This window comes from Balaenoptera musculus, chromosome 20, assembly GCF_009873245.2.
Source record: "Balaenoptera musculus isolate JJ_BM4_2016_0621 chromosome 20, mBalMus1.pri.v3, whole genome shotgun sequence".
Lineage (NCBI taxonomy): Eukaryota > Metazoa > Chordata > Mammalia > Artiodactyla > Balaenopteridae > Balaenoptera > Balaenoptera musculus.
The window spans coordinates 51,586,003-51,611,167 of NC_045804.1; the positions used below are offsets into that span (position 1 = coordinate 51,586,003).

Consider the following 25,165-nt stretch of genomic DNA (forward strand, 5'->3'; position numbering starts at 1 on the left):
TAAAGGTTATATCCCATTAATAGTTACTACAGAGTACCGGCTGTGTTCCCTGTGTTGTACAATACATCCTTGTGGCTTATGTATTCCTCATGCTGATTCTTGGTGCTGGTTTCTGCTCTTAGCTGTGATTTCCAGGAGCAGCCTGAGAATAGCCCTGGCCCCGTGTGGAAATCTGGGCGGAAGGGCCTGCACTTTGAGGGAGGCAGCTTGCTAAGTCTTGGAGTAACCGCGATGGATCCAGGAGCTGGTCCTCCTGCTGGGCTGCCGTTCATGACACGTGCTGGTGTTCTGGGATTAGAGGTTACTTGGATCCGGGCTTCTCTCCTCATCCCTTGAGAGAAGGTGCCAGATGTTTAGTAGCAAGAGACAGGGTGCCTGGACTTGAGGAACAAGTAAACTGGGGCATCTGTACGAATGTGTCAGATTCTGAGCACTGCTTATAACAAAGAGCATAAACGGAGTAGTTTGTAGTTTTAAGACTATATGTAAATGAAAGTAAATGAATCCAGTTCCTAAGTGAATAAGAAACATTAAGGTAGGATACATTAAAATTTTTTTCTTCTATCTGTCAGTATGCAGGCAGGAATAGCTTCTATTAGTTGTTCCTGGAGATTTCGTCATAAGTTGACTCACGAGAGACGCTTGTCCTGGTGTGTGTGTGCTGTGCCCAGCTCTGCTGGCTGAACAGTTGAAAAGAAAACTCCAGGTCTCTTACTGATGGGCAGACTCCTAGCTTCTTTCGTAGCCATCATTGGAAGGGTTGGATTAGATCAGAGGTTTCAGCGTTTAGCAGACCTCTTTGTTTATGCAGGAACCCCAAATCTAAAACATAACAAACAGAGCTACTCTGGTTAAAGTAAGGATGAGTTCTGGAGCTTCAGTCCTTTTCCTTGGCTCCCCAGCGATTTCTCACTTCCTCTCCAGCTGCACACCCCTGGGATCATCTCACCAATTGTTATTCAGGCAGTGGCTGGGAGTAGGGCCCTGGCTTGCAGGGGCCAGTGTGTTATTCACTGATGTCACCACTGCTTTGGGTCCAGGAGAGCACAGGCCAGGTCCGTGAAAGTACAGAGTATGCTGCTGGGCTTATTTCCGGCCCCTTCAGGAGGGGACTCCCACATAGTTTTGGTTTTTGATACCTGCAGCAGCCCTTGGCATATGACCCCCTGAGGAAGCTGGTTGATTCCCCAGGCCTCTTTCAGCTTTTTCTGTGGATTCCAGATCTTCCTCCACTTACAGTGGGATTACGTCCCAGTAAACTCCTTCATTGTAAATTGAAAATGTGTTTAATACACTTAACCTACTGAACGTCGTAGCTTAGCCTCGCCTACCTTAAACATGCTCAGAACGCTTAGACATTAGCCAACAGCTGGGCAAAATCATCTAACACAAAGCCTATTTGATAATTAAGTGTTGACTATCTCATCTAATTGATTGAATAGTGTACTGAAAGTGAAAAACCAAACGGTCGTCTGGGTGCAGAATGGTTGTAATTGTATCAGTTGTTGACTCGTGATTGTGTGGCTGACCGGGAACTGCCCTGGCCAGCATCGTGAGAGAGGGTCGGGCTGCGTATTGTTAGCCTGGGAGAAGATTAAAATCTAAAATTCAAAGCATGGTTTCTATTGAGTGTATCGCTTTTGCATCATGGTAGAATCAAAAAAAATCTTAAACCATTGTAAGTCAGTGACCCTCTGTATCTGGTGCAAGATGCTGCTTTGTACTTGCTCAAATAGAGCATTTGCTTCCTGGTATGAAAGTTCTACTAACTGCTTGCCCGTGTAGCTAAAGATCCTCTGAGTGGGTTCTCTTCCTAGGGCTGCTCGATTGCCAGGTTTGCGTGGCTCACACTGAAACCTTCAGGAATGAGCTGCCCCTGAGCTGGGTCCACATGGTCTCCCTTGCGTGGAGGGGGCTGATTTTCCAGGTGGCAAAGGACAGCTTCTTGTCTCCGGATATTTTCATCTCACCACCCATTCCCATCCCTTGCTCCTGAAACATCTTCCTGCATAAAATAGGAGCCAGCTGAGTGGCCAGAAGCGATACCCCACCAACTCAGTGAGGAGCCAGAAGCCGCAGCTGGGGTGTTGAGTCACAAGTAGGCAAGTGGCAACTAGATACAGTGACCTGGGCGCAGGATGAGCTGGTTTTGCCTCGGTTTACAGACGGGAAAGCGGGCCCAGGGTGTAGGTGACTGGCCTAAGCTCACGCAGCTGCTTCACGGAAGAGCCAGGTTTGGGAAGGAGCCCAGTGTTTTTCTGCTGTATTCACCACCTTGTCGAACTCGAGGCCTCGCTGGCCTTGACTCTGTCTCATGCCCCCGGAGGTGAGCTGATTTGGAACGCTTGGAAGTGATGCGCATGGAGGCTGCCCAGCCTTTGCAGCAGGAGGAATGCGGCTCATCCACCACCCTCCTCTCCCAATCCTGTGTCTGTCGTGTGTTGACTCTGTTTCTCTCAGAAGCTGTCTTGGAGACGCCATTAGCACCTCTGGAGAGCCAAGGTGGAAGCTGGCACCTCTGGGGAAGGGGACATGACCTGGGGTGCGGCAGTGGCTTTAGGGGGCAGCCTGTAGCCAGGTCTCTCTCCTGCCTGTCTGACACCGAGAATAGCCAGCCTGGCCGCTGGTGGGAACAGGGCCTGAGGGGGGTTGGGTCCAGGCTGTCAGTTGTCCACAGTGTTTGCCTAGAGGGATGCTAAGATAAGCCTTTTCTACATTCTGACTTTTACTTCATGGGTTGTTTTTCTCTCTATATTTGCCTCAAAGTTTGAAACAAATTGAGAGCACTAGCTTGGCCTTTAAAATTTGAATGTGTTACTGAATTCTTTTCTAAAAATGGGAGCGGGGGCAGGAGGCATCTTTGCAAATCATCTTCCTAGGACTTAGAGCATCTTATCTAACAACTGGTCCCATGACTTAAAAATATGATATATAGGAATACAGTAGCGCTTTTTTAATTTTAAGGAAAAACAATCTCTAGTAAATATTAATGTAACAGACTTCTTTTATAAGATAGTGCATGTGAAGAGGCAAACTTGAAAACAGAGCAAAGCTTATGGTGCTGGTGTTTGTGCCACACGGGGTTATGATTTGGAGTCATGCTTTATCCTGCTGCCCGCCTGCACCCACAGGAGTTAATGTTAGTGTTTCGAAACTGAACAGATGTTTCACTTGTTTACCTGTGGGGTGTCTTCTAATCCGGTATCAAGTTTGCTGCCCCCATTGAAATGTGGACACTCTGCCTGGGTCATGATATGCAGGTGGAGGCCTGGGAATGAGGGTGCTGGGCTGGCAGGACTGGGCAAGTTTTCTGTGCGTGGATCAACAGCGACGTTTGTGTGAGGCTCAGGGCCTTGTCAGTAGATGGAGCTATGAAGCACTGTTTTTTGGTTCCAAAAAAAGTGAGTGCTTTAACTGCCCACCCTCCCCAGCAAATCCTGCTGTCACCTAGAATTTAGGGGACTAGGTACACTTTTACATATTGGTGTCACTGAATTATCCTCTGTACGTCTTGACTCAGTCTAACAGTGTGATAAGCTGTAACGGCTCTTCGTCTATGGTAGTAAGAACAAACAAAATCAGTCTCAGTAGTACTAATATAAATATCTGATGGCAGGGGAATGGAGTGGTTGGGATGACTTATCAGCTGAACAAAAGACCACGGAGCCACTGAAACATGAGTGTGCAGTCGTGCTAATCCGTGGGAATGGAAATGATCAATGAGAAGAGGATACAAAATAGATGAACATGCAATTGCAGCTTTATAAAAAAAAAATCAAGTGAAATGAAAAGATGGAAATAGTTTACTATTTGTGGGTTCTAAATTTTCCTGTAAAGTTGCTCAAATTTTTTAAAAATTGAAGTAACATGACTGATTTTCTTTCACTGCCCCAGTTGGCCTGAAGACTTGTGCTGAGTAGTTCTGAGAGTTGACCAAGTAGCACAAAGCAGGGGGCTCCCTGACCTGCCAGATGACCAGGCTGAGCCATACTTGGGGAAATTTTAAAATGCAGATTCCCCCAGGTTCCACCCCAGCACCGGCCTAGTGAGGAGAGTTCTGTATTTCATGGACTCTAAAACACCAGCAATTGTAAGACACACCTTTATTTTGTAAACCAGTAAGAAAAATGTGCCAGTTGGAACTATGAAAACGCCTATCGTTTAGACTTTGTATTTATTGAAAGTCTAAAAGACTTCTTTATGCAGATTTTCATCATATCACACTTAATTCATACACAAAAAGGAAAATGTGAGAGATACTCCTAAAACTTCATTGTGATTCCGACGTTCTGAACTACATTTTGACCCAGAGTTGTCCTTGTCCGTGTTTTCCCAAGCAATGTCATCCTCTGCGCTGCGGTGAGCACTGGTGATGCAGTACTTCTGAAAAGCATATTCTTCTGCTGGCCCCAGAATCTTACTCTAAGCTGCTGATACTCATTCTACAAAATCTGACGCTGGGCTTTATTGACCTTACCAGGAGTCAGGCAATGACACCCACGTGACAACTGCCACCTCCTGAAGGTGATTATGAGATGCATGAGCTTACACGTGTGAGAACAGGAGCATCTTAGCTTCTGTGCAGTATGGTCCTTTGAAGGAGCCAGCAGCGCTCTGCTTGGATGTCTCAGTCAGATCCAGTGCTTAATAGTCTGATTACGTCACGTTACATCTTGAATAAGGCTTCGTGACATCCAGTTAGCGGGGATGGATTCCGTTATTGGGCTACTTTGAATAAAATAAACAGACCTCACTGCTGTAATGCATCAAACACGAATTTGTAGTCTTGGTGTTAGGGGTGAAGGACGTGTTCATACTTTGTGCATATGGTACATAGGCACTGTAATTACAGTTAATGTTGTCTTTGGAAACTGGCGTCATGTCAGTATACCTTTATAGTGTTTCATATTCGATTTCTGAAAAGAATTGTATGATTTGCTAGATTCCCAAATGACAGGTGGCTACACAAGGAAGCAGACTGCCTGGTTGGTCCTGACCGTGCACAGGATGTAGCATTCTTGCAAATGCTCAGCATTTCGGAAAGCTCTTAGTGAAGATCTTGTCCCTCCCAGAGCGACTGGAAAGCTTTTGTGGATGGGGACTCACCTCGGGTCTCAGCCACGGGCTTCACCCAGGCCGGCCTGAACTAGGGGGAGAGGAGCCATTGTCTCCACTTTCTAAAGATTCCAGCCTATGGCCTGTTGTGACTTGATTTTTTTTTTTTTAGGGGCGGGGCAGGAAGTGGTTCCTAGCATCTGACAACTGTGAGCTCTTTTCTTCCGCAGTCTTGACAGACATGTCTACTGTCATAGCAACGTTGGCGTCAGGAGGAAGGGGCCATGGGTCAGTGATACCCAGAGCCATAGGGAGGGCCGGTTGTAAGAAATCGGTCTTCCAGCTCATTTCATCTTCATTGAGGTTTCCAGGGATGGGGAAGATTGGTGACAGAAGGAAATGTGATAGGGCACTAGTCTTTCTGATGTCAGAATACCCAGGATGGTCAGGCTAGGAACAGATGTGTTATCCGTACCAAAGTAATTTAAAAGAATTTCCTAGAATGTCTGCATTAAAAAGAGCAGCAACTATGGTGTGGCGAGGGCAGACAGAGCATTTAAAGTGTACGTGACAGAGTTAAAACCCCAGCAGAGCTCATCTAAACTTCATTTCCACAAAAGGCTAAGGTTTTCCCACGTCTTGCCTGAGCCCTTCCTCACGATGGACCATACACCTGTGGGGTGGGAGCTGGTCTGTTGCTTTGTCTTTGACACTCAGAGCCTGGCTCCCATCAGCTGTCTTCCTTGTGCTTTACATGCCCCGCGAATGTTTCACGAACTGCCTTAGGCTATGATGGTGGCGGTCTGTTTAGTGAAGAAAGGTCCTTTCTAGTTAGCATCTTTTTGGAATCAGGGATTGGAATCTGTTCATGTAGATTATATGTTTCTCCTGATAGGCTGAGTAGTTGGGAAACAGTGTGACATTAACACCAGTTAAACCAGCCAGCAGGGAAGGATTCTTTTTGAGAAAAACAAGCCTCTGAATTCCACAAACTCCTGGACTGAGATATTAAATGCAGGGGTGAGAACACACCTGAGACACGGTAAGTGCAAATCACCTTTTTTTCCTATGGTAGTGACACAGGAGAAAGGGAGCACTTTTGCCCGTTTTTCACATCCCCACAACTGCCGAGCAGCCTTAGGTATATAGTTCAGACCACCAGCCTAACCTGAGCATATCATGGAAAACCCCCCAGCATTCTCTACATGATTGTGTTCCCCTAGTATTTCTCTCCAGCCTGTCCTAACTGGCTCACAGCTGCCCTTGGATCTCATCGCTGAATCCTCCCAAAAGCATTTTTAATGTGCATCCTGCCTGAAAATATAGTCTGAAACGTCTTGGACCTCTTAATCCAGTAATGAGCTTCATTGGTTGGTGACTGGAAAACCTCCTCAAGGCTTCATCCTGCAGCCCTGGATTGCTCCCTTCTCCATTAACAGTTAGGGCTCCAGCTCCAGCAGCCCTTTCCTTCCCGATGCGGCTACACACGGAGGCCATCGGTGAGAACAGGATCTGTCGCCGAGACTGCCCAGAGAATTAGCCTGTCATTCGACAGTTTCTGCGAGTGCAGTGCCCTCAGAAAAAGCAGGCTGGCTGTCAGTATTTAAAGTCTCTGTATCTTCCAACCTCCGATCAGACCACAGGTGGGAAATCGAGAACAGAAGGTGAGAAAACAGATTTCACATTCACATGATTATTCTTGTTTATTGAGGTCTGTTTATTCTCAACGGGTGCTTTTTCCTCCAAGTAAATAGAGCAGGCGTAAATATCTATAATGAATAAATTTATTGTCTTACAAAAATCATTGTCTAGAAATATGGGAATACAAGAAAAGATATTTGCAGTCAGGTGTCTGGTGGTCAACAGCCAGTACAATTCATAAAGGGGGAAAATCAAAGATTCCAAACCCACATGACAAATTCTTCCTAACAGATGTTAAAGCTTTTAACCCAAAAGGTTTGTGTTTTCAAGCATGTTGCAGAGGATCAAGGATTTATAATTAACACTGATTCATTGTCACTGAATGTTTATAATACCACTTTGACTAGAGAGGTACATGATATATGAAGCAGTCAAAACTTAATACATTAGATTGTTACAGAGGCAAATAATATATTTAACATTGTCTTAGTACTGTAGTGTCTAAGGCACTTTCTGTAATGTCAGTTTGATTAACTATCAACCAAAAACAATGCTAAGTGTTCACTGTAACACTGTCCCAAGGGGGAGGGGAAAGGAGAAATGAAAAAGGAGTCACATCCACTGGCATGTCAACATTCAGGCAGGTGGCATCTGTTCTCGAGGTTCTGTCAACCTCACCAACAAACTTGGAACAAGTCTCGGACACAAAACCAATATTCCCATTTTGGGCTCAAAGCAGCGGCTGAATTTGCACGGTCAGCACGAGAGCCTGGCTGGCGAGGGAGGGTATTCCCCGAGCTTCTGCTCAGGGGCCTGCAGCTGCTCGCGCCAGAAGCGAGGAGCACACTGGGGAAGCCGGGGCCTCAGGAGGCCACCCTGAAGTCACTGTGATGGCTGCCCCCGGGGGCCTCAGCTGGGTGGTGGCCACCGTTCTTCCTATGCACAGACTGGGCCGAGGACAGTTCACGTGAAGAGATACGGGCACACCACGACTCGAGGGAGGTGAGCATGGCCACCCCCCACGGATGCCGCTTCCCCCCATCCAACCCACCCCTCCTAATCTCTCCAAAGCCCCTTTCACAGTTTGCTCACTGAAATAGTGTTGATCATTATTTGAAGGAAATGAGAGCTACAAGTGCAGTTTAGGTTCCACGACGTTCTAAGAGACTTGACGTGGCTGAGGAGGCAGGGGCCACATGAACACAGAACTAAGGTAGCTGTCCGTACGACAGAGCATGCAGAGCGACTGGGCAGCAACCCCGGGGCTGCCCCAGCGGCCGGCAACGGGGTCTAGAGTTTGTTTGAAAAAGGGTTCTCTTCTTAACATGTATTATAAAATGGTCTCTTGATGGATATATGGAAAATAGACGCAATGATGAGACGATCTGTTTAATATGTGTAGGTTTTGTGTATATATATATAAAAAGGGGAGCAATTGTACCTAAATCTGAAGCAGGAGACAGTCGTGTAGGCTGCAAGTCCTTAAGACACAGTTGATCTCTCAGGAAGGAGTCGTGCAGTTCGCCAGTCCCCCAGATCTGCAGGGGGCCCCCGAGGCCGGGGCGCTGGGTGACTTCCTGCGTGTCCCTCGGTATCGCCTCCCCCGGCTTCCTTGGATCTACTCAGACTGGGGTGGCTGCGTCTCATTGACGTCACTGGTCTTACTTTCTGTGTCGTCATCCGACAGCTCCAGGGAAGCGCCCTCGATGTGCAGCTGGCGCCGGCCAGATCGGCTGGCGGAGAAGCTGATGGGGCCTCCTCGCCTGGAGAGCACAGAAAACGTGTGGGCACGACCGCAACAGCACGTGGCTGGCAAGTTGTTCAACCACCTGACGACTCAAACTTCCAGCCCTCCCTCAAGACGCACCAGCTGGGGGGGGGGGCGGGCAGCTCAGGAACGGCTCCGCGCTTTCCCACCTCGCCCACACCCGCCTGCGGAACATCATCCGGGTAGGGCCCCGGAGCGCTGGCGGGGGTGGGGCTGGACTCAGCTCCCCGCTCTGTGATGGACACAGTGAGGAACGTGCCACCTGCTCACCACGGGCCAGCCTCTCCCCAAAGGATGGAGGGTAAATGCTCTATCTAGGCTTTGCTCTATCTAGGCTTTGTGGGCCACCTAAGGTCGCTGTGGCACATTCTTATCTGTTTTGTCTTTTTACAGCCTTTATAAATGTGAACACCATTCTTAGCTCCCTGGCTGTACAGGAGAGCAGGGCACAGACAGGATCTGGCCCATAGGCCACGGTTTGCCAACACCTGTGCTAAGCTGTCCTTCTGGGGGAGAAGGTGTAGCCTTCGCTCCCCGTGTTCTGCCCTCACCCGGGACGTGGACAGACACCTGGGCTGGCTCTCAAGCCTCGAGCCGTGTATTCGCACAGCCCGCTAGTAAACGCGGAGCAAATGAGTGGGCCTGTTGCTCCTCCATCCTCGAGGACTACTGACAGTCAGGGATCCTGAACGGGTAAACAGGCAAGAACGAAGAGCTGGACAGGAGCCTGAGAAACCACTGCACCCGGAGCCCACGGACGCAGCTGTTTGCAGGCTCTGCGTGTGACCTCGCGGAGGCCCGGGGCGCTCACCTCAGCCGGTTCTTCAGCGTGCTGACCTCGCGGCTCAGGCCCTCGTTGGCCTCAGTGGCGTCATCCAGTTCCCGCTGGAGTTTGCGCCGAGACGCGTTGGCACGTGTAGCTTCTTCCTCTGCTTCCTCCAGCTGCCGTTTGAGCTGCTTCATCCTGGCGTTGGCCTTCTCCATCTCGGGGAAGTCACACGAACCAAGTCACACCAAACCGGTGAATCCAAATCCGGCATCGCTGCATCCTGAGTGTGTCACCATGGGCCCCTGCCCTGCCAGCCACGCGAGTGCACACACGAGTGTACCCACACACACGGCGGGCATATACACGTGCGAGTGCGCTGACACGCGAGACTGGGGCCTGGCCCAAGGCCTGTTGACCAGCCTGCCGTTCTCAGCAAAACCATGTCTATGCAGCAAATTATGCTAAAGGAAACTTAAAAAAAAACTTAAAACCCGCTTTTCATCCCTGAGTTTTCTGCAGAAAAATGACAGTTTAGTATCTTCACACGAGTGCCCTATGGGATTGTGAGAGGGAAGGGCTAGTCCCGCAAGACACAGAACAGCCAACAGTGTGGACAGTCTCCAACCCCAGGAAATGCTCCATTCATTTTACACCTCTTTGCAACACGGGTGTGTCGACGTTCTGTTTGATTCAAGTACAAAGCCACTCTGGAAGACCTGACACGAGAACTCAGCCTGCCCACTGGATCCCTCACTCCTGAGCCACAGAGACTGGCCAGTGCCCTGCGGGTCCAGCTCACACCCACCCAGAACTGCCCTCGGTGTTGCCAGGCCCTGAGCGTGGGGGTGAGAAGGGAAGGCCAGGCTGGGTGCCTGACTGGAGCAGGGGAGGAGGATCTGGGCCAAAGGCAGTGGATCCTCAGCTCCACCCACAGCAGCAAGTCTCAGAGAGGACCGGACCGAGCACCAGAGGAGGACACAGCCCCCACCCAGGTTTTAGCCAGTGCAGACCTGACCACAGTCCGAAGCCCTATCAGCACGTGCCCTTGGCACTGAGAAAACAGATGCCTGGATGCAGACAAGGAGGACCACTCGGGTCCCACGTGCAGTACATTTGCTTTCTCTTCGCTTTCCATTCAACATCTCCTGTATCCACCCCTCCATCCGGCCAATATTCAGTGACTGCCAGCTGTGCCCAGAACTATTCTAGGCATTCAAGAGATGACAGTGGGTGGAACAGGCAGAAATGTCTGTACTCCTGTAGCGTCCATTCTAGTGGAGGAAACATGATAACTTTAAGGTCAGTCCAGGCCTCACACTTCAAAGCTTCCTGACGTACTCTCGCCCACCCCTTCCCTGTATCTGGGGCACTTGGGGGGACTCATGGGGCAGGGCCAGGTCCTAATCACCTCTGTATCCCCCAGCACCTGGGAGTGAGTGGCAGGAACAAGGAACAGCACATGTTTGTTGAAACGTTAGAATTAAGAGTTTCAAATAGCTCTTCCTCATTCAGCTAGTCAAATGGTAACACGGCTGGTTTTGCATCCGTCTCCTTGCTACAGCATTTAGAGTGGAGGATGTGTTCCTCCTACCCCGCCTTCTCCCCTTACCTGTTCTTTATACTGATCGGCATGGCGGCGTTCATCCTCAACCTGCATGAAGATTTCCTTCAGCTTCTTCTCGGTACGACGGACTAGTTTGTTGGCGGCTGCTCTTTCCCTATGAAAATGAAAATGATCAACATGTTAGTTTTCCCAATTCTTGAAATGAATATTTTTTTTAAGTCCTTTTCTCTGGAAGATGGCATATGTTAGAGTGCTTTCTGGGACCTCTGTATCATCGTGATCAATATGGCCCAGAAACTTTTCCCTTCTGGTCAAACTATGGATTACCTTTAATGTATTCTAATGCTGACAGGTAGAAAAACTGCATTATTCCTTCACACACAGATGTTAATCACTTTATTTAGTGATCTACCAAAGATCAAATGTTACATACAAGCTACCTGTCACTTATTTGAGTGTAGAGTTTTTGAAGACAAAAACCTTAGTTGGTTCCTCTAATCCCCTAACTAACTTTTCAGCCTGGAAAACAAAACAAAGACTCAATTTATTAGGCGATTGTCTCAATTTAAAACTTACTGGCTACGTACGAAGATGCTAGAGCAGCTGACACTGAAACAACGCCCCCAACCCTCCACGCTTCACGTAGGAGTCAAAGCACCATGTTTCTAGACAGGCCTCCACTGTCCCACATGAAGCAGAGGTAGCTTATTTGGAGGACTCCACTGAAAACAGAAAAAGTTCTTTTGTTCCTCCACAAATGTTATGCAAAAAGGATAGTGATGGAGTCAGCTGAAAGGGCGAGTCATGTTAATTACAACCAACGGCAAACAAATCCTTAACTGTTAGAGTTGAGTGCAGGGGCAAGTCTGGGATGCTGGTTGGAGAGGATGTCAGGCTCTGAGCACAGACCCTGCATTTCTGGGCCCCAAGCTCCCCGACAGGAGGGTGAGCGGAAGGGCTGCTCTAGTTCTGGCAGTCTGTGATTGTATTCTAATAGATTTGTAAATGCCTGCCAAAAGCTGTATTGTGCAACTCCTCATAAATTTCAGAACGGTTTACGACACCCGTCTTTTTGTCATATTGCATTTCTTCTCTGCCAACAAATTGTAGCATTTCACGTGATGCCACCAACTCGGGCAGTCGACTTTGGGTAGAGATGTAAACTATGGCACCAGGAAGTCACGGGGCACAGTGTGATGGGAAGAGCTGACAGGTGAGCCCAGCGTACCCTGAGGGCTCACACCACCTTCTCTCTGGTTACACGTGTTCTTGTCATTCTTCCCCTGCCAAGGGAGCTCCCATGGGACAAGGGGCATGTCTGTGTCATCTCTGACTCACAGGCTAAACCTGGACCTGGTCTGTAGCAGAGACGCTGTGAAAACCTTTCTTTGGTTTACGGCAGCAAAAACCTCTTACTTGGCCTCCTGCTCAAGCTGCTCCTCCAACTGCCCAATCTTGGCTTCCAGGGCTGAGATGGTGGCCTTGAACTTGGACTTGACAGCGCCCTCCAGCTCCTGCAGCTTGGCCTTCAGCTCCTTGTTCTGCCGCTCCAGCTGCTGGCGCGCATTGTCACTCTTCTGGGCGGCGCTGCGCTCGGCCGCCAGCTCTGCGTTCAGCGTGTCCACCTGGAGAGGAGATGGGTCAGTCATGCGGGGGACGGCGCAGCCCTTCCTGGGGCGGCCGCCGCGTGCCCACCTGTAGCGTGGTCTTGCGGAAGCGGTCGTTGAGCAACTCCATGTTGCTCTGCTCCTCTTCAAGCTCCTCCTCCAGCTGCGCTATCCGTGCCTCCAGACGCCGCTTCTCATCCAGCAGCGCAGACCTGCCAGGCAAGGAGGCGACAGCTCAGACCCGTCTCCACGACACGGGAAACTCCCAGAGGGCGCCTCCACCCACCCTGCTGCTAGAAGCCAAGCAGCATTCTTGACGTTTCCCTTTCCTCTGTTCCCACCCCAATCCGCCATGCCTAGCTGGTTATGCTTCCAAACACACCACCCACTGCTCTCCATCCCCAGGCCTACCACCCAGGCCAGGCCCATCATCTCTCGTCTGGACCGCTGTGTAGCCTTCCGCTGACCGCCCTGCTGCCTTCCCTGCTCCAGCTCTTCTCGGCAGCCAGTGTCAGCTTTAAAAGTGCAAAACATCCTGGCATTCCCTAGCTTTTCTAGTGCACCGAGATCAAATGCCAGGTCCAAATGATGGCGTGCTAGAAAATGACCACGATGAATACTCAGTACAGTAATTAAATGGAGAAAGCAACCTCTTAATTGGGGAAAAAAAAAAAAAAAAAGGACTTTTAATGAAAAATGCATCCAGGGTAAGGTAAGTCTAAGGAATGTGCTTGTCAAACCTAATGAATCTGAAAGTGAGGACTTGCGTTGCAAGGCTGGGCACCCTATGGAAACCAGCTTGGTTCTGAATGTCTTTCCTGCACACCTGTGTGGGCATGACTGGCACAGGGAGGTGTGACCTGCCGGGGTCATGCAGCCGGCCAGGGGCCGTGGCAGCCCAGAGGCTCAGCATCTCGTGCTCATCTTTCCAGACTTGGAACAGATGAGCAAACCAACTACTGACTCCTAGATGCCAGACGACCCCCATGGCTGTCTCAGTGCCATGGGCATGCCCCAGGGGAATGGGCCAGCGCCCACGAGGACGGGGGGCCACCACCGATTGTGAGATGCCCGCCCCTTCCCACCTGCTGCCAGGAGACTCACTTGCCAGAGGCGCTGTTGGCGATCTCATCCGCCAGCTCATCTCTCTCCTGCTCGGCGTGTCGGCGGGCTCGCTCAGATGAGGCAAGTTCCTGAATAAGTTGAGACCGTGATTGAAGCTCTGGCTGTTAACAGTTTCCTCAAGTGTGAAATCCAACACTGCCTGTAGCTGCTGCCACCTTGCTCAAGGCGGTAAGTGTGCCTCCAATTGCAGTCAGATTTGAGAAATCACCCATCAACTTCTCTGACGTTAGCCAGGTAGAACGGTGTCAAAGTATGACCACTTTGTCTGCCCAACTGAAGCAGTAAGATGGTCCAGTACCATATTAAACATGGATAGTGAAATTACACTAGGCTACAAAGATACTAAAATATATTTATCTGGTCTTAGAGAAATTTCAAGGGCAGATATATTTTTTTAAACAAATGGATGAATAAGTAAACAAACAAACCTCCTGCAGTTGAAGGATTTCTGCTTCCAGACTCTTCAGTTTCTTTTCACTCTCTTTGGACTGAGCAAAAATCTCATCCCGGGATGCACGAGCTTCTTCTAATTCACGTTGGTAGTCCTTCATCTGAGCCTAAGATTAAATAGGAAGAAAGTTTTAGGGTAATGTCCATTCTTAGTTTTTAAACATATATTTTTCTCCAGATTATAATATATGCATTTATTGTAAATATAAAAGTACGTGGAAGTGACAGAAATAAGACAAGAAAACATTCAGGCCAATATCCCTTATGAATACAGATGTAAAAATCCTCAACAAAATAGTAACCAACTGAATCCATCAACATATTAAAAGAATTATACATTGTGTATATTTATATACCATTAAACCCCACCATCCAAGTGGGATTTATCTGAGGAATGCAATGTTGATTTGATATCCCAAAATGAATTAACATAACTGTATGATCATCTCAATAAATGCAGAAGAAGCATTTGACAAAATCTAATACCTTTTCAATATAAAAACACTCAATAAACTGAAGGAAACTCTGATAAAGGGCATCAGTGAAAAACTAACAGCTAATATCATACTTAATGGTCAAAGACTGAATGCCTTTCTCTAAGATAAGCAATGAGACAGGGATGCCTGACCTCGCCCCTCCTGTGTAGCATTGTAATGGAGATCCTAGGCAAAGCAGTTAGGCCAAGACAACGAAAGAAGAGACATTCAGATTGGAAAAGAAGAAATAAAACTAGCTCAATTTGCAGACGATATAACCTTATATATTGAAAATCTTAAGGAATCCACTAAAAAACGATTAGAACTAATAAACGAGTTCAGTGAGGCTGCAGCATACAGGATCGATATATAGTCAGCTCTCCGTATCTGTGAGTTCCACATCTGTGGATTCAACCAGCAATGGATCAAAAATATTCAGGGGAAAAAAATTCTCAGAAAGTTCCTAAAAGCAAAACTTGAATTTGCCACATGGGCAGCTATTTATATATCATTCACCTTGTATTAGGTAGTATTATAAGTAATCTAGAGACGATTTAAAGTATACAAGAGGATATGAATAGGTTATATGCAAATAATACACCATTTTAGCAGGGTACTTAGGATGGGAAGGAGAGACCTTTTTTTCTTTTCCCCCCCTTATTTTGGCTGTGCTGCACGGCATGTGGGATCTTAGTTCCCTGACCAGGGATCAAACCTGTGCCCCCTGCAGTGGAAGCACGGATGCCAGGGAAGTCCCAATACACCATTTTACATCAGGGACTTGAGCATCTGAGGATTTTGGTATCCATGGAGTAGGGGGGTCCTGGAACCAATCCCCCTCGGATACCAAAGGACAACTGTACAAAAATCAATTATAGGGCTTCCCTGGTGGCGCAGTGGTTGAGAATCTGCCTGCCAGTGCAGGGGACACGGGTTTGAGCCCTGGTCTGGGAAGATCCCACATGCCGCGGAGCAAATGGGCCCGTGAGCCGCAATTACTGAGCCTGCGCGTCTGGAGCCTGTGCTCCGCAGCAAGAGAAGCCACGATAGTGAGAGGCCCGCGCACCGTGATGAAGAGTGGCCCCCGCTTGCCACAACTAGAGAAAGCCCTAGCACAGAAACGAAGATCCAACACAGCCATAAATAAATAAATAAATAAATAAATAAATAATAAAAATAAAAAAAAATTTAAAAAAAATCAATTATATTTCTATATACTAACTATAAACATTCTAAATATTAACAAAGCAATTACACTTAGTGTCAAAAAGGATAAAATTTAGCTAAAGTATAAGACTTGTACACCAGAAACTATAAAATAAAGCATTGTTAAAAAAAAGAATAGAGAAATAAATGGAATGATAGCCATGTACTGTTAAGATGGCAATACTCTCCAAGTTGATCTTCCAAGTCAACACAATATAAGAATCCAAGTGGGGGGCTTTGGGGGTTGGGGGGGGAGGCAGAAATTGACAAGTTGATCCTAAATGGAATTGCAAGGAACCCAGAATACAGTCATGAAAAAGAAGAACAATGTTGGAGAAGTCAACAGAGCTACAGAGCTACAGTAATCAAGACTGTGTGGTACTGGTGGAAGGACAGACATAGAGATCAATGGAATAGAACTGAGAGTCCAGAAATAAACACAAGTCTCTGGTCAGCTGATTTTTGACAAGACTGCCAAGACAATTCAAGGGGGGAAAGACTAGTCTTTTTAACAAATGGTGCTGGGACAACTGGATATCCATCTCCGAAAGAATGAAATTGGGTTCATGTATCAAACCATATAACAAAAATTAACTCAAAATGGATTTAGAAAAAGAGCTAAAAATATAAAACTCTTAGGAGAAAACATAGGACTGAATCTTCAGGACCTTGGATTAGGCAGTGGTTTCACAGACGTAACAAAAAAAGAAACAAAAGAAAAGATAAATTGGACTCCATCAAAATTAAAAACTTTTGTGCTGTAAACAATACCATTGAGGGAGTGAATAGATAATCTAGACAATGAAAGAAAATATTTGGAAACTGTGTATCTCCTAGGAAACATCCAGAATATATACAGAAATGTTACAACTCAGTTACTGAAGACAACTCAAAAGCTTAGCAGAGGACTGAAAGACATTTTTTCCCACATATGATATTGGCTAATAAGCACATGTAAAGCTTTTCAACATCATTTGTCATTAGGGAAATGCAAATCAAAACCACAATGAGGGACTTTTCTGGTGGTGCAGTGGTTAAGAATCCACCTGCTAGGGCAGGGGACACGGGTTCGAGCCCTGGTCCGGGAAGACCCCACATGCTGCGGAGCAACTAAGTCCATGTGCCCCAACTACTGAGCCTGCACTCTAGAGCCCGCGAGCCACAACTACTGAGCCCTTGTGCCACAACTACTGAAGCCCACGCACCTAGAGCCTGTGCTCCACAACAGAGAAGGCACCGCAATGAGAAGCCCACGCACTGCAATGAAGAGTAGCCCCCGCTCGCCACAACTAGAGAAAGCCCGTGCGCAGCAACGAGGACCCAACACAGCCAAAGATAAATAAATAAATTTATAAAAAAAAAAAAAACCACAATGAGATACCACTTCATACCCACTGGGATGGCTATAATTAAAAGATAGACAATAGCAATTGTTGGTGAGGATGTAGAGAAACTGGAATCCTCATACATAGCTGGTAGGAATGTAAAATGTTGCTGTGGAAAGAATGGGCAGTTCTCAAACAGAATTACCGTATAACCTAGCAAAACACACATCCACACAAATATATGTGAATGTTCATAGCAGCAGTATTCATAGTAGCTAAAAAGTCAAAGTAACTCAAACGCCAACTGATGAATGGATTAATAAAAAAATATGGTATGTCCAAACGATGGAATATTATTTGGTAATAAAAAGAATGAAGTACTTATTTATGCTACAACATGGTGAACCTTGAAAACATGCTAAGTGAAAGAAGCTGGTCACAAAAAGCCACATATTGTAGGATTCCATTTATATGACATGTCTAGCATAGGCAAATCTATAGAGACAGAAAGTAGATTAGTGGTTGATCAATGTTGGATGTGGCAGAGATAGTGTGGAGTCACAGCTAATGGGCACAGGGTCTCTTTTAGAGGGAACCAAACTGTCCAAAATGAGATGGTGATGCTCGCACAGCCCCTATGAATACTCTAAAAAAACAGCAAAAACACTTTAAATGGGTAAATTGAATGGTGTGTGAATTATATCTCCATAAAGCTGTTAAAGTCATAGTAATATAATTTATATTCTTTGTAATTAGCTGGTCAAAGTAAAAACCTTTGTATTTAGCTTTTTAAAAAAGTGTAAGGAAGCAAATAAGTTACTCATGAAACTATTATCCAGAGATGACTTTTCCTTCTAAACTTTTTTTCTAAATGTGTATATCTACATGTCTATGTATCTTCCTGTGTCACTGCATACATATCCCCATCATTTGAATGGCTGGCAGTCCACCTACATTTAGGTTATTTCCATTTTTGCCGTCATAAATAACACTTCAGCTACATACACACAAAAGTGATGATTCAATCAGACGGAAAGGCTCACTAACGCTCACGGCGCCAGCGGAGGGAAGTCTAAAGCTCACGGCGCCAGCGGAGGGAAGTCTAACGCTCACGGCGCCAGCGGAGGGAAGTCTAACGCTCACGGCGCCAGCGGAGGGAAGTCTAACGCTCACGGCGCCAGCGGAGGGAAGTCTAACGCTCACGGCGCCAGCGGAGGGAAGTCTAACGCTCACGGCGCCAGCGGAGGGAAGTCTAACGCTCACGGCGCCAGCGGAGGGAAGTCTAACGCTCACGGCGCCAGCGGAGGGAAGTCGACACCACTCTCCTCTCGGTGGCTTAGTGGCTGCATGTTTAGTTGAGCATCAGAGGCTGTTCAGAGTCCCAAAAGCTCACCCCGCTGGTGACTCCACCCCGATCAGTCCAAGTGGGGCAAGCACTGGTCCACTGTAGACACTGGAGCTGCACATGTGACATCTTTATGGCCTGTGGCCCCAACCCACAGCCGAGGCTGACGGCTGCACTGTGCTCTCTGCAGGGGTGACCTGGCAACCCTGAGCCTGCGGGCAAGATGGCAGGCTGGGTGCTGCCCAGAGCCCTTCTCCCCAGCTTCACGGGCCATGTCGCGCTCGATCTAAGTAGGTCCAGATGACACCTACCACCACCAAAGACTGACGGCTGGCTGCACTTACCTGAAGTTTGCGGAGCTGCTTGATCACTTCATCCCTAGCTTTGTTTGCAGCCTCGATCTGCGCTTCCAGGTCCTTCAGGTCTATTTCCATTTTCTTCTTTGAAGCCACAGCAAGGGCCCGCTGTTTCCGCTCATCCTCCAGCTCAGCCTCCAGCTCCCGCACCTAATGGACCGCATCGGGTTACGCTGGTCAGACCCGGTGCCCCACCCAGAGAACCGGCACATGAGGGCTCGGGTTACTCTGGAGAGGTGCCGTCTGCCACTGGGCAGTTATTACTGTTATTAGCAGTTAATTTGTACAGAGAGATCTTTAACCACCACCACTGGTACAAACCATTTCCACTGACCACAGCAAAGGCACGTAAGGAGGCAGAGCTCATGGTCTCAGTGATGCAACGAGACTGGCCCATGTGCCCGGAGCAGAGGTCTCGGGCCAGCACCTTGCGGGTGGGCCAGCACCCCGTGGGCAAGCCAGCCAGGATGCAGACCCTCCAGCCCCAGTCAGGCCTTCAGGTGACACACCCTGCTAAGTCCATTCTGAATTCCCGACCCACAGAAACTCAGTTAATGTGTGTTGTTTTAAGTCACTAAGTTTGAGGTAATTTGTTATCTAGCAATAAATGACTAATAAAATATTAGTGGACTGCAAATAACAAAGCAAAATTAAATATATCTCAGATCCAAGACTTGATACCATGAACTCCAAGGGACTGAGAAAATATCCAAAATTAATTTTTAAAGTAAACTTTTAAATTAGAAGTTTAACATGCACTCAGGAAAGTATATAAATCATAAGTGCCCAAGCAACTTCTTAAAATTAAAAAAATGTAAATACCTAGAGTTTTCCCTTTAAAGAGTGGCTTAATGAGGACGTGTGATCTGACCTTCAGAATACCCTGAATCACCTTGTCAGGTACATACTGATTCTTCCCTTTATCGATACTCATAAGACTCACAGAACTTGAACCTGACTACATATCCCTGGAGATTCCACTAAGGGCTTTTCAGTGGATATCCTGGCTTGTAAGTAGCAGTGATATTATGTGAGAAACAGGAAATCAAAACCAGTTGTATTACACTTTAAAGAATTATCAAATGACCAAATAAATTTCCTCCAGCTAATATGTTCCAATGTGAATGAATAAGATATTGACCCAAAACTGGGCTTTGAGAACAAACCGGTCCCTGTCCTGGGGGCCGCTCTTCCATGACCCACCTGTTTAACGAGGAGCCGCTTCTTCTCCTCGTTCTGCTCATCTCTGGCCTGCAAGTCCCTCTCGAACTGGGCCTTCATGGCCTGCATGTTGACCTCCAGGCGAAGCTTGGCGTCTTCTGTAGCCTGAAGCTCATCTTCCAGCTCTTCCAGCTGGGTCCTCATTTCCTCCACCTGCTGCTCTAGGGCCCGTTTGGATTTTTCAAGTTCATGAACCTAGACCACGGGAAGCACAGGGAGGGGATGACCCTTGGTGGAGGGACAAGCGAGGACAGCAGTTCCTGTTTTATAGGCACCCCTCCCCCACATGCATCCTTCCCTCCCACTGCAGCTGCGCTAGTCCTCATTTCAGAGCGCGCCACCTGAATGACAGGCCTGATTTCTTCATTCACATGTGCTCTAGAGTCGATCAGTTACTCTCCCATGACCTTGAAGCCGAGAGATCTTTAAAAGCGGTGAACAATAAAAAAGAGCATGGTGTCAGGGGAATTGCCTGTTGATTGGCCATTGGCCTGAGGTCTGTGTCTAACATAGTACATCCCTCTTGCTGTGGAAAAGGTCATTTGTATTGAAAATGCACATGTGGAGACTTACATACTACGTGTGTGAGGCCCGCAAAGCAGGGTACAGTGAAAAAGAGGTTTGACCTTTCTCTGCGCAAAGATCCCCACCACACGTGTTTACTGAGTTCTTGGTGCCAAGCGCCGTGCTGGGTGCTCCCCCTTCGCGTCCCCTCTGACCCTGGAGACAATCCTGAGGCAGGTGTGCGCAGGTGCTATTATTATGTGTCCCTTTGGGGTTCACTGCCACGTCAGTGCTCACGCGGGCAGGAGAAGCCTTACAGCGTGAGGAGGGCCTGTGTCTCATAGTGTCCGGCACTTCACAGGCACAAAGGAAATGCTTGTGGAATGAATGTGGGACTGTCGTTTGTTCTAAAGAAAACTAATGTGGAACAAGAAAATGGAATCAGTGGTGGAATTCTCTCTCTACATTTTACTATGTAATCCTGGCCATTTCTACTCTAGGAGGCCTCTTCTTGTCCACGGGGCCGGTCCCCAGGCTGTAGGAGACTCAGCAGGAAGGTAGGACAGTCCTTCCTCCCTTATGATGTGGCCAGAGAGGCCGTGTCCCAGGAAAAGGAGCTTTTATCTTTAGAGAGGACTTTATGCTTTTCAGGGCACAGCTGCAGCAGCTTCATGAAACAGGCAAGTATCACGTCCATTTGACAGAAGAGGAAACTTAGGCTTAGACAGGTTAAATGGGAGCTTGGGGGAGAGTCAAGCCCTGAACCTGTTCTGACCCCCAGGCCTGGGTCCCCGTCACTATCCTCAACACCTCGTACACTAGGGCAGGGAGGTAGGGTAAATAAAAATCACAGCAGCTCTTGGGAAGGCGTGTGCAGTGGGAGGACAAGGGGGTCCCACCTGGCTCCTCCTCTCCAGCTTCCCCACTCGGTGCAGGAGACAGATCCCACTACCCTCAATCTGAGGGGACTTCAGGTACTTGCGTTTGATAACCACCTGAGACTCAGGAACAGAGAAACCCTTCATTAAAAGGACCCCTGCCAGGATGCAGCTTAGGGCGGGGAGGGCCCGTGAAAGCGACAAGAACTCCCTGCCTGGCTTTGGCACAGGTAACCGAGAACAGACTGCAGAAAACCTGATGGCGTATCCTGGGAGTCTTTAACCCCCTATTTATATACCGGCCGAGACACTCCCAGTCCGCTCCGCTGCAGGGCTGGGCCTTCCCAGAGCCGCCTGCCTGCCCTGAAGGCTCCGGCCCCCGGGACACTCACGTTCTTGCCCACGTCGTCCTTGGAGCTCATCAGGTCCTCCATGTCTGCCCGCAGCTGCTTGTTCTGCCGCTCAGACTCTTCCTTGGCCTCCAGCGCCTCCTCAAGGGCGCGGGCCAGGGACAGGGCTTTGGTTTCCTTCTCTCTGGCCTCTGCTTCGGCCCGGTCTCGCTCTTCCGCGTAGCGGGCAGAGACGTTCTTCTCTTCTGCTAACAGCTACACGGGATGGCGTTGGGAAACAGCAAAAATCGATTACAGAAGCAACACAGACTCCTCTCATTTGCTACGTGCCTGAATTACTGCTAAGAATATCAGGGGTGTTCTCCTGTCTCCTTCTTTATGCTGGTCTGCTTTTTCCAATTTTGCTATAAATATATATTGCTCTTAAATAAGAAAGGATTATTTTAAGCCGAAATGACAAAGGTGAGGGCTTTGCCAGGAGGAAACACGTGTGGCGCTGGCCCTGGAGCCCAGGGGTGGGGAGCGCTGGGCACCCACCTGATCGAACTTCTTCTGCTTCTTCTCCAAGTTGGAGACGATCTGGCGCTGGTGGTCCAGGTCCACCAGCAGGTCATCGAGCTCCTGCTGCAGGCGGTTCTTGGTCTTCTCCAGTTTGTCGTAGGCCAGGGCCTTCTCCTCCAGGCGCTGGCTCAATGCTTCCACGTCTTTAAGGAGCTTCTTCTTGGCTTCTTCCAAACTTTCAATTGTCCCCAGGTCATCATCTACTTTCTTCTTGGTATCTGTCAACTGAGGGAAAAAAGATCACTATTAAAGAACTCATCTGGATTTCACACTTGAGGAATAAAGATAAAACTTGTTTTCAATATTCTGTCAGAAGAAATAATATAAAGCAATACTATGTGTTTCTGAGCAAATGAATCTTAGACCATAAATTTCTTCACTGATCATCTATAAAAGGATGACTGGATTGGAATTTACATAGTTGACACAGTCTGAGGGTCTTTACTTTGCTCCCAACAAGACCCAATTAACTGTCCCAAATGGAGTTGAAACCACCCAGCAGGGCAGGGACGTTAGCTGCTAAACACACACGTTGAGGCCACACAGCGTCCCAAGTGGATCACGCACCTGGGCCTGCAGGGCCAGCACCTGCTTTTCCAGGTTCTTCCTGGCCTCCTCCTCCTCCTCCTGCTGCTCCTGAAGGCTGTTCTTCTCCTCCTCCAGCTGCCGGATCCGACTGCTCAGGTTCAGTTTCTGGCGTGTCTCTTCCTGAAGAAGCTCCTGTTTATTTTTATAAACGGTCAGTACTTAGGTTATGGTAATCACCCAAACCACAATGCCTCTGCTAAAAAAAACAGAGTCTCAGTGTGTGAGAAATACCCAGTGATGTTAACAAACAAGTGATTTTAAAACACACCTGATCATTTAACAAGTGCCCTTAATACAATATTGCTTTAAAGTTGTTCACGAGGGAATTCCCTGGCAGTCCAATGGTTAGGACTCCGCGCTTTCACTGCTGAGGGCGCAGGTTCAATCCCTGGTCAGGGAACCACGATCCCGCAAGCCATGCAGTATGGCCAAAAAAACCAAAAACAAACTTGTTCACGAGCAATGGCAGTGTCACCCCACAGGGGCCCAGGCCAGGGACCTGCGAGCTTCCCTTTCCCACATCTTTTATCACTCCTGGAATCCTTTCCTGTTTCTCTCAGGTCAGCGTTAATGAACAAAAACCATGAGAAAATGTCTAAAATGGCCAGCAACGCACAAATGTATAACAGGACCGCTGCCTGGTGAACCACACCCCAGGCAGCGCCCGGCCAGACAGCAAGAGCCGCCTCCCAGGCACCCACATGCCTGCCAGACACAGGAACCGCAGGCTCTAGATATGAGCTCAAAGGTGAGTTCCTGAGCATGAGGGCTGGTTTTGGTGCAAGATGGTTGAAAAAAAACGTAGAGCAGAATGGTTTCCCTGGTGGTGCAGTGGTTAAGAATCCGCCTGCCCATGCAGGGGACAGGGGTTTGAGCCCTGCTCCGGGAAGATCCCACATGCCATGGAGCAACTAAGCCCGTGTGCCACAACTACTGAGCCTGCGCTCTAGAGCCCGCGAGACACAACTACTGAAGCCCGCGCGCCTAGAGCCCGTGCTCTGCAGCAAGAGAAGCCACCGCAATGAGAAGCCCGCGCACCGCAGCGAAGAGTAGCCCCCGCTCGCCGCAACTAGAGAAAGCCCGTGAGCAGCAACGAAGACCCAACACGGCCAAAAATAAATAAATAAATAAATTTATATAAAGAAAAAAAAGTAGAGCAGAAGATCAGAGGTGATAAGAGGGCAGTTCTGGGGATAGCATGTTTCACCAACTTACAGATCACAGAAACAGCAAAGTTACTATTAACGCCCCACCCCTGGGGGAATACCTGTGTGTCCTGGAGTTGAGACTCAAGACCAGCTGCGTCCTTGGCAAACTTAATACCCTTTTTCTCTGCTTCTTCTAGAAGAGTTGAGACATTATCCAATTCATTCTGCAAGGAGGAGTGAAAGGTTATGACTCACTTCAGCAGTAGGCAGAGAGAAACGAGTGGTGGCTCTGGACCCTAAATGCACACGGAGCGAGCATGTCGTGGGGAGGAGGGGCCGGCCTCAGCTACGGAGGGCTCACCGCCGAGAGTCTACCGCCCGCACGAGCAGGCCCGGAGCCGGCCACCGCAGACAGCCTCCCCTACCACCCGGCCAGGGACGCTTCGGACGGCACAGCCCGCGCGTGGAGGGCGTTCTCCTAACTGGCTTGCTCTCTTGTGATTCAGCGTCAAGAGACAAAAATTATACCAAAGCCTCTGAAAGAGTGGCTGCTTTCCTATGTGAGGAGGCTCAAGACCAGCAGGTGGTTTATTTTAACCCTTTTTCACACGAAGATGCACTGTCCATATGCTGGGGGGAGGTGGGTAGGGGGCGCAAGTATTCATTTTCTTAGAGAACTTGAAAACTTTATCCCACAGATTCAAAGAAGTTTAAATTCTAAGAGTCACAGCCCACAGTTCTTTTTAAGCTGAAAGAAAATCTGGTATGATATATTTATCATGAATATGTAGCCATTTCTTATGGTCGGATTTTATGAATAACGTGGTAAAAACATTTTTTTCTTTTTCGTGTTTAATTAACGATAGCTCTAAAATACCTCCCCCTCAGAAACCCCCGTGGCGTAAGACCTTCTGTGTTTTTTGTGGGGCCAGTGGGTCTTCGACAAGAGGGACAGGAGTCGCCCTTCGTCCTAGTCTGTCCTCTAGTCACGTGAGCAAAGGCAAGGCACACGGAGGACGTTTCTATACTTGAAACTCAAGCTGATGGCGTTTCTGTTTATCCTCATTTTAGCAACGCCCTTCAGAGATCCCCCGCTTCATCAGTCTTGGCAGCAGTGGGGCGGGGAGGGCTGTGGACTCAGCAGAGCCCAGAGGCAGGCGAGCTTCTCATGTCCTCGTCCACCAGACTCACCCGGGGGGCGCTGTGAGCTTCAAGTGGGAGGACAACA

At 48.2% G+C, this 25,165-nt stretch overlaps 1 protein-coding gene across 8 annotated transcripts in view; it reads right to left on the reverse strand.

The window, feature by feature from the left end:
- Positions 1–6,821: 6,821 nt before the first annotated feature.
- The window catches only part of MYH10 (myosin heavy chain 10), a 138,385-nt gene continuing 120,041 nt past the window's right edge, over positions 6,822–25,165 (reverse strand). For 7 of the 8 annotated variants that reach the window (XM_036836191.1, XM_036836184.1, XM_036836185.1 and 4 more), the window contains 13 exons: positions 24,057–24,161; positions 22,769–22,921; positions 22,178–22,426; positions 21,683–21,895; positions 19,891–20,103; positions 18,676–18,837; positions 13,958–14,086; positions 13,509–13,597; positions 12,493–12,616; positions 12,214–12,422; positions 10,843–10,951; positions 9,276–9,448; positions 6,822–8,459 (listed from right to left, as the gene is read on the reverse strand). In XM_036836191.1, the coding sequence (XP_036692086.1) occupies positions 8,315–8,459; positions 9,276–9,448; positions 10,843–10,951; positions 12,214–12,422; positions 12,493–12,616; positions 13,509–13,597; positions 13,958–14,086; positions 18,676–18,837; positions 19,891–20,103; positions 21,683–21,895; positions 22,178–22,426; positions 22,769–22,921; positions 24,057–24,161 (2,073 nt within the window). In that variant the 3' untranslated portion in view covers positions 6,822–8,314. The remainder of the gene's footprint in view (positions 8,460–9,275; positions 9,449–10,842; positions 10,952–12,213; positions 12,423–12,492; positions 12,617–13,508; positions 13,598–13,957; positions 14,087–18,675; positions 18,838–19,890; positions 20,104–21,682; positions 21,896–22,177; positions 22,427–22,768; positions 22,922–24,056; positions 24,162–25,165) is intronic. The other variant, XR_005017736.1, reaches the window with a different exon arrangement.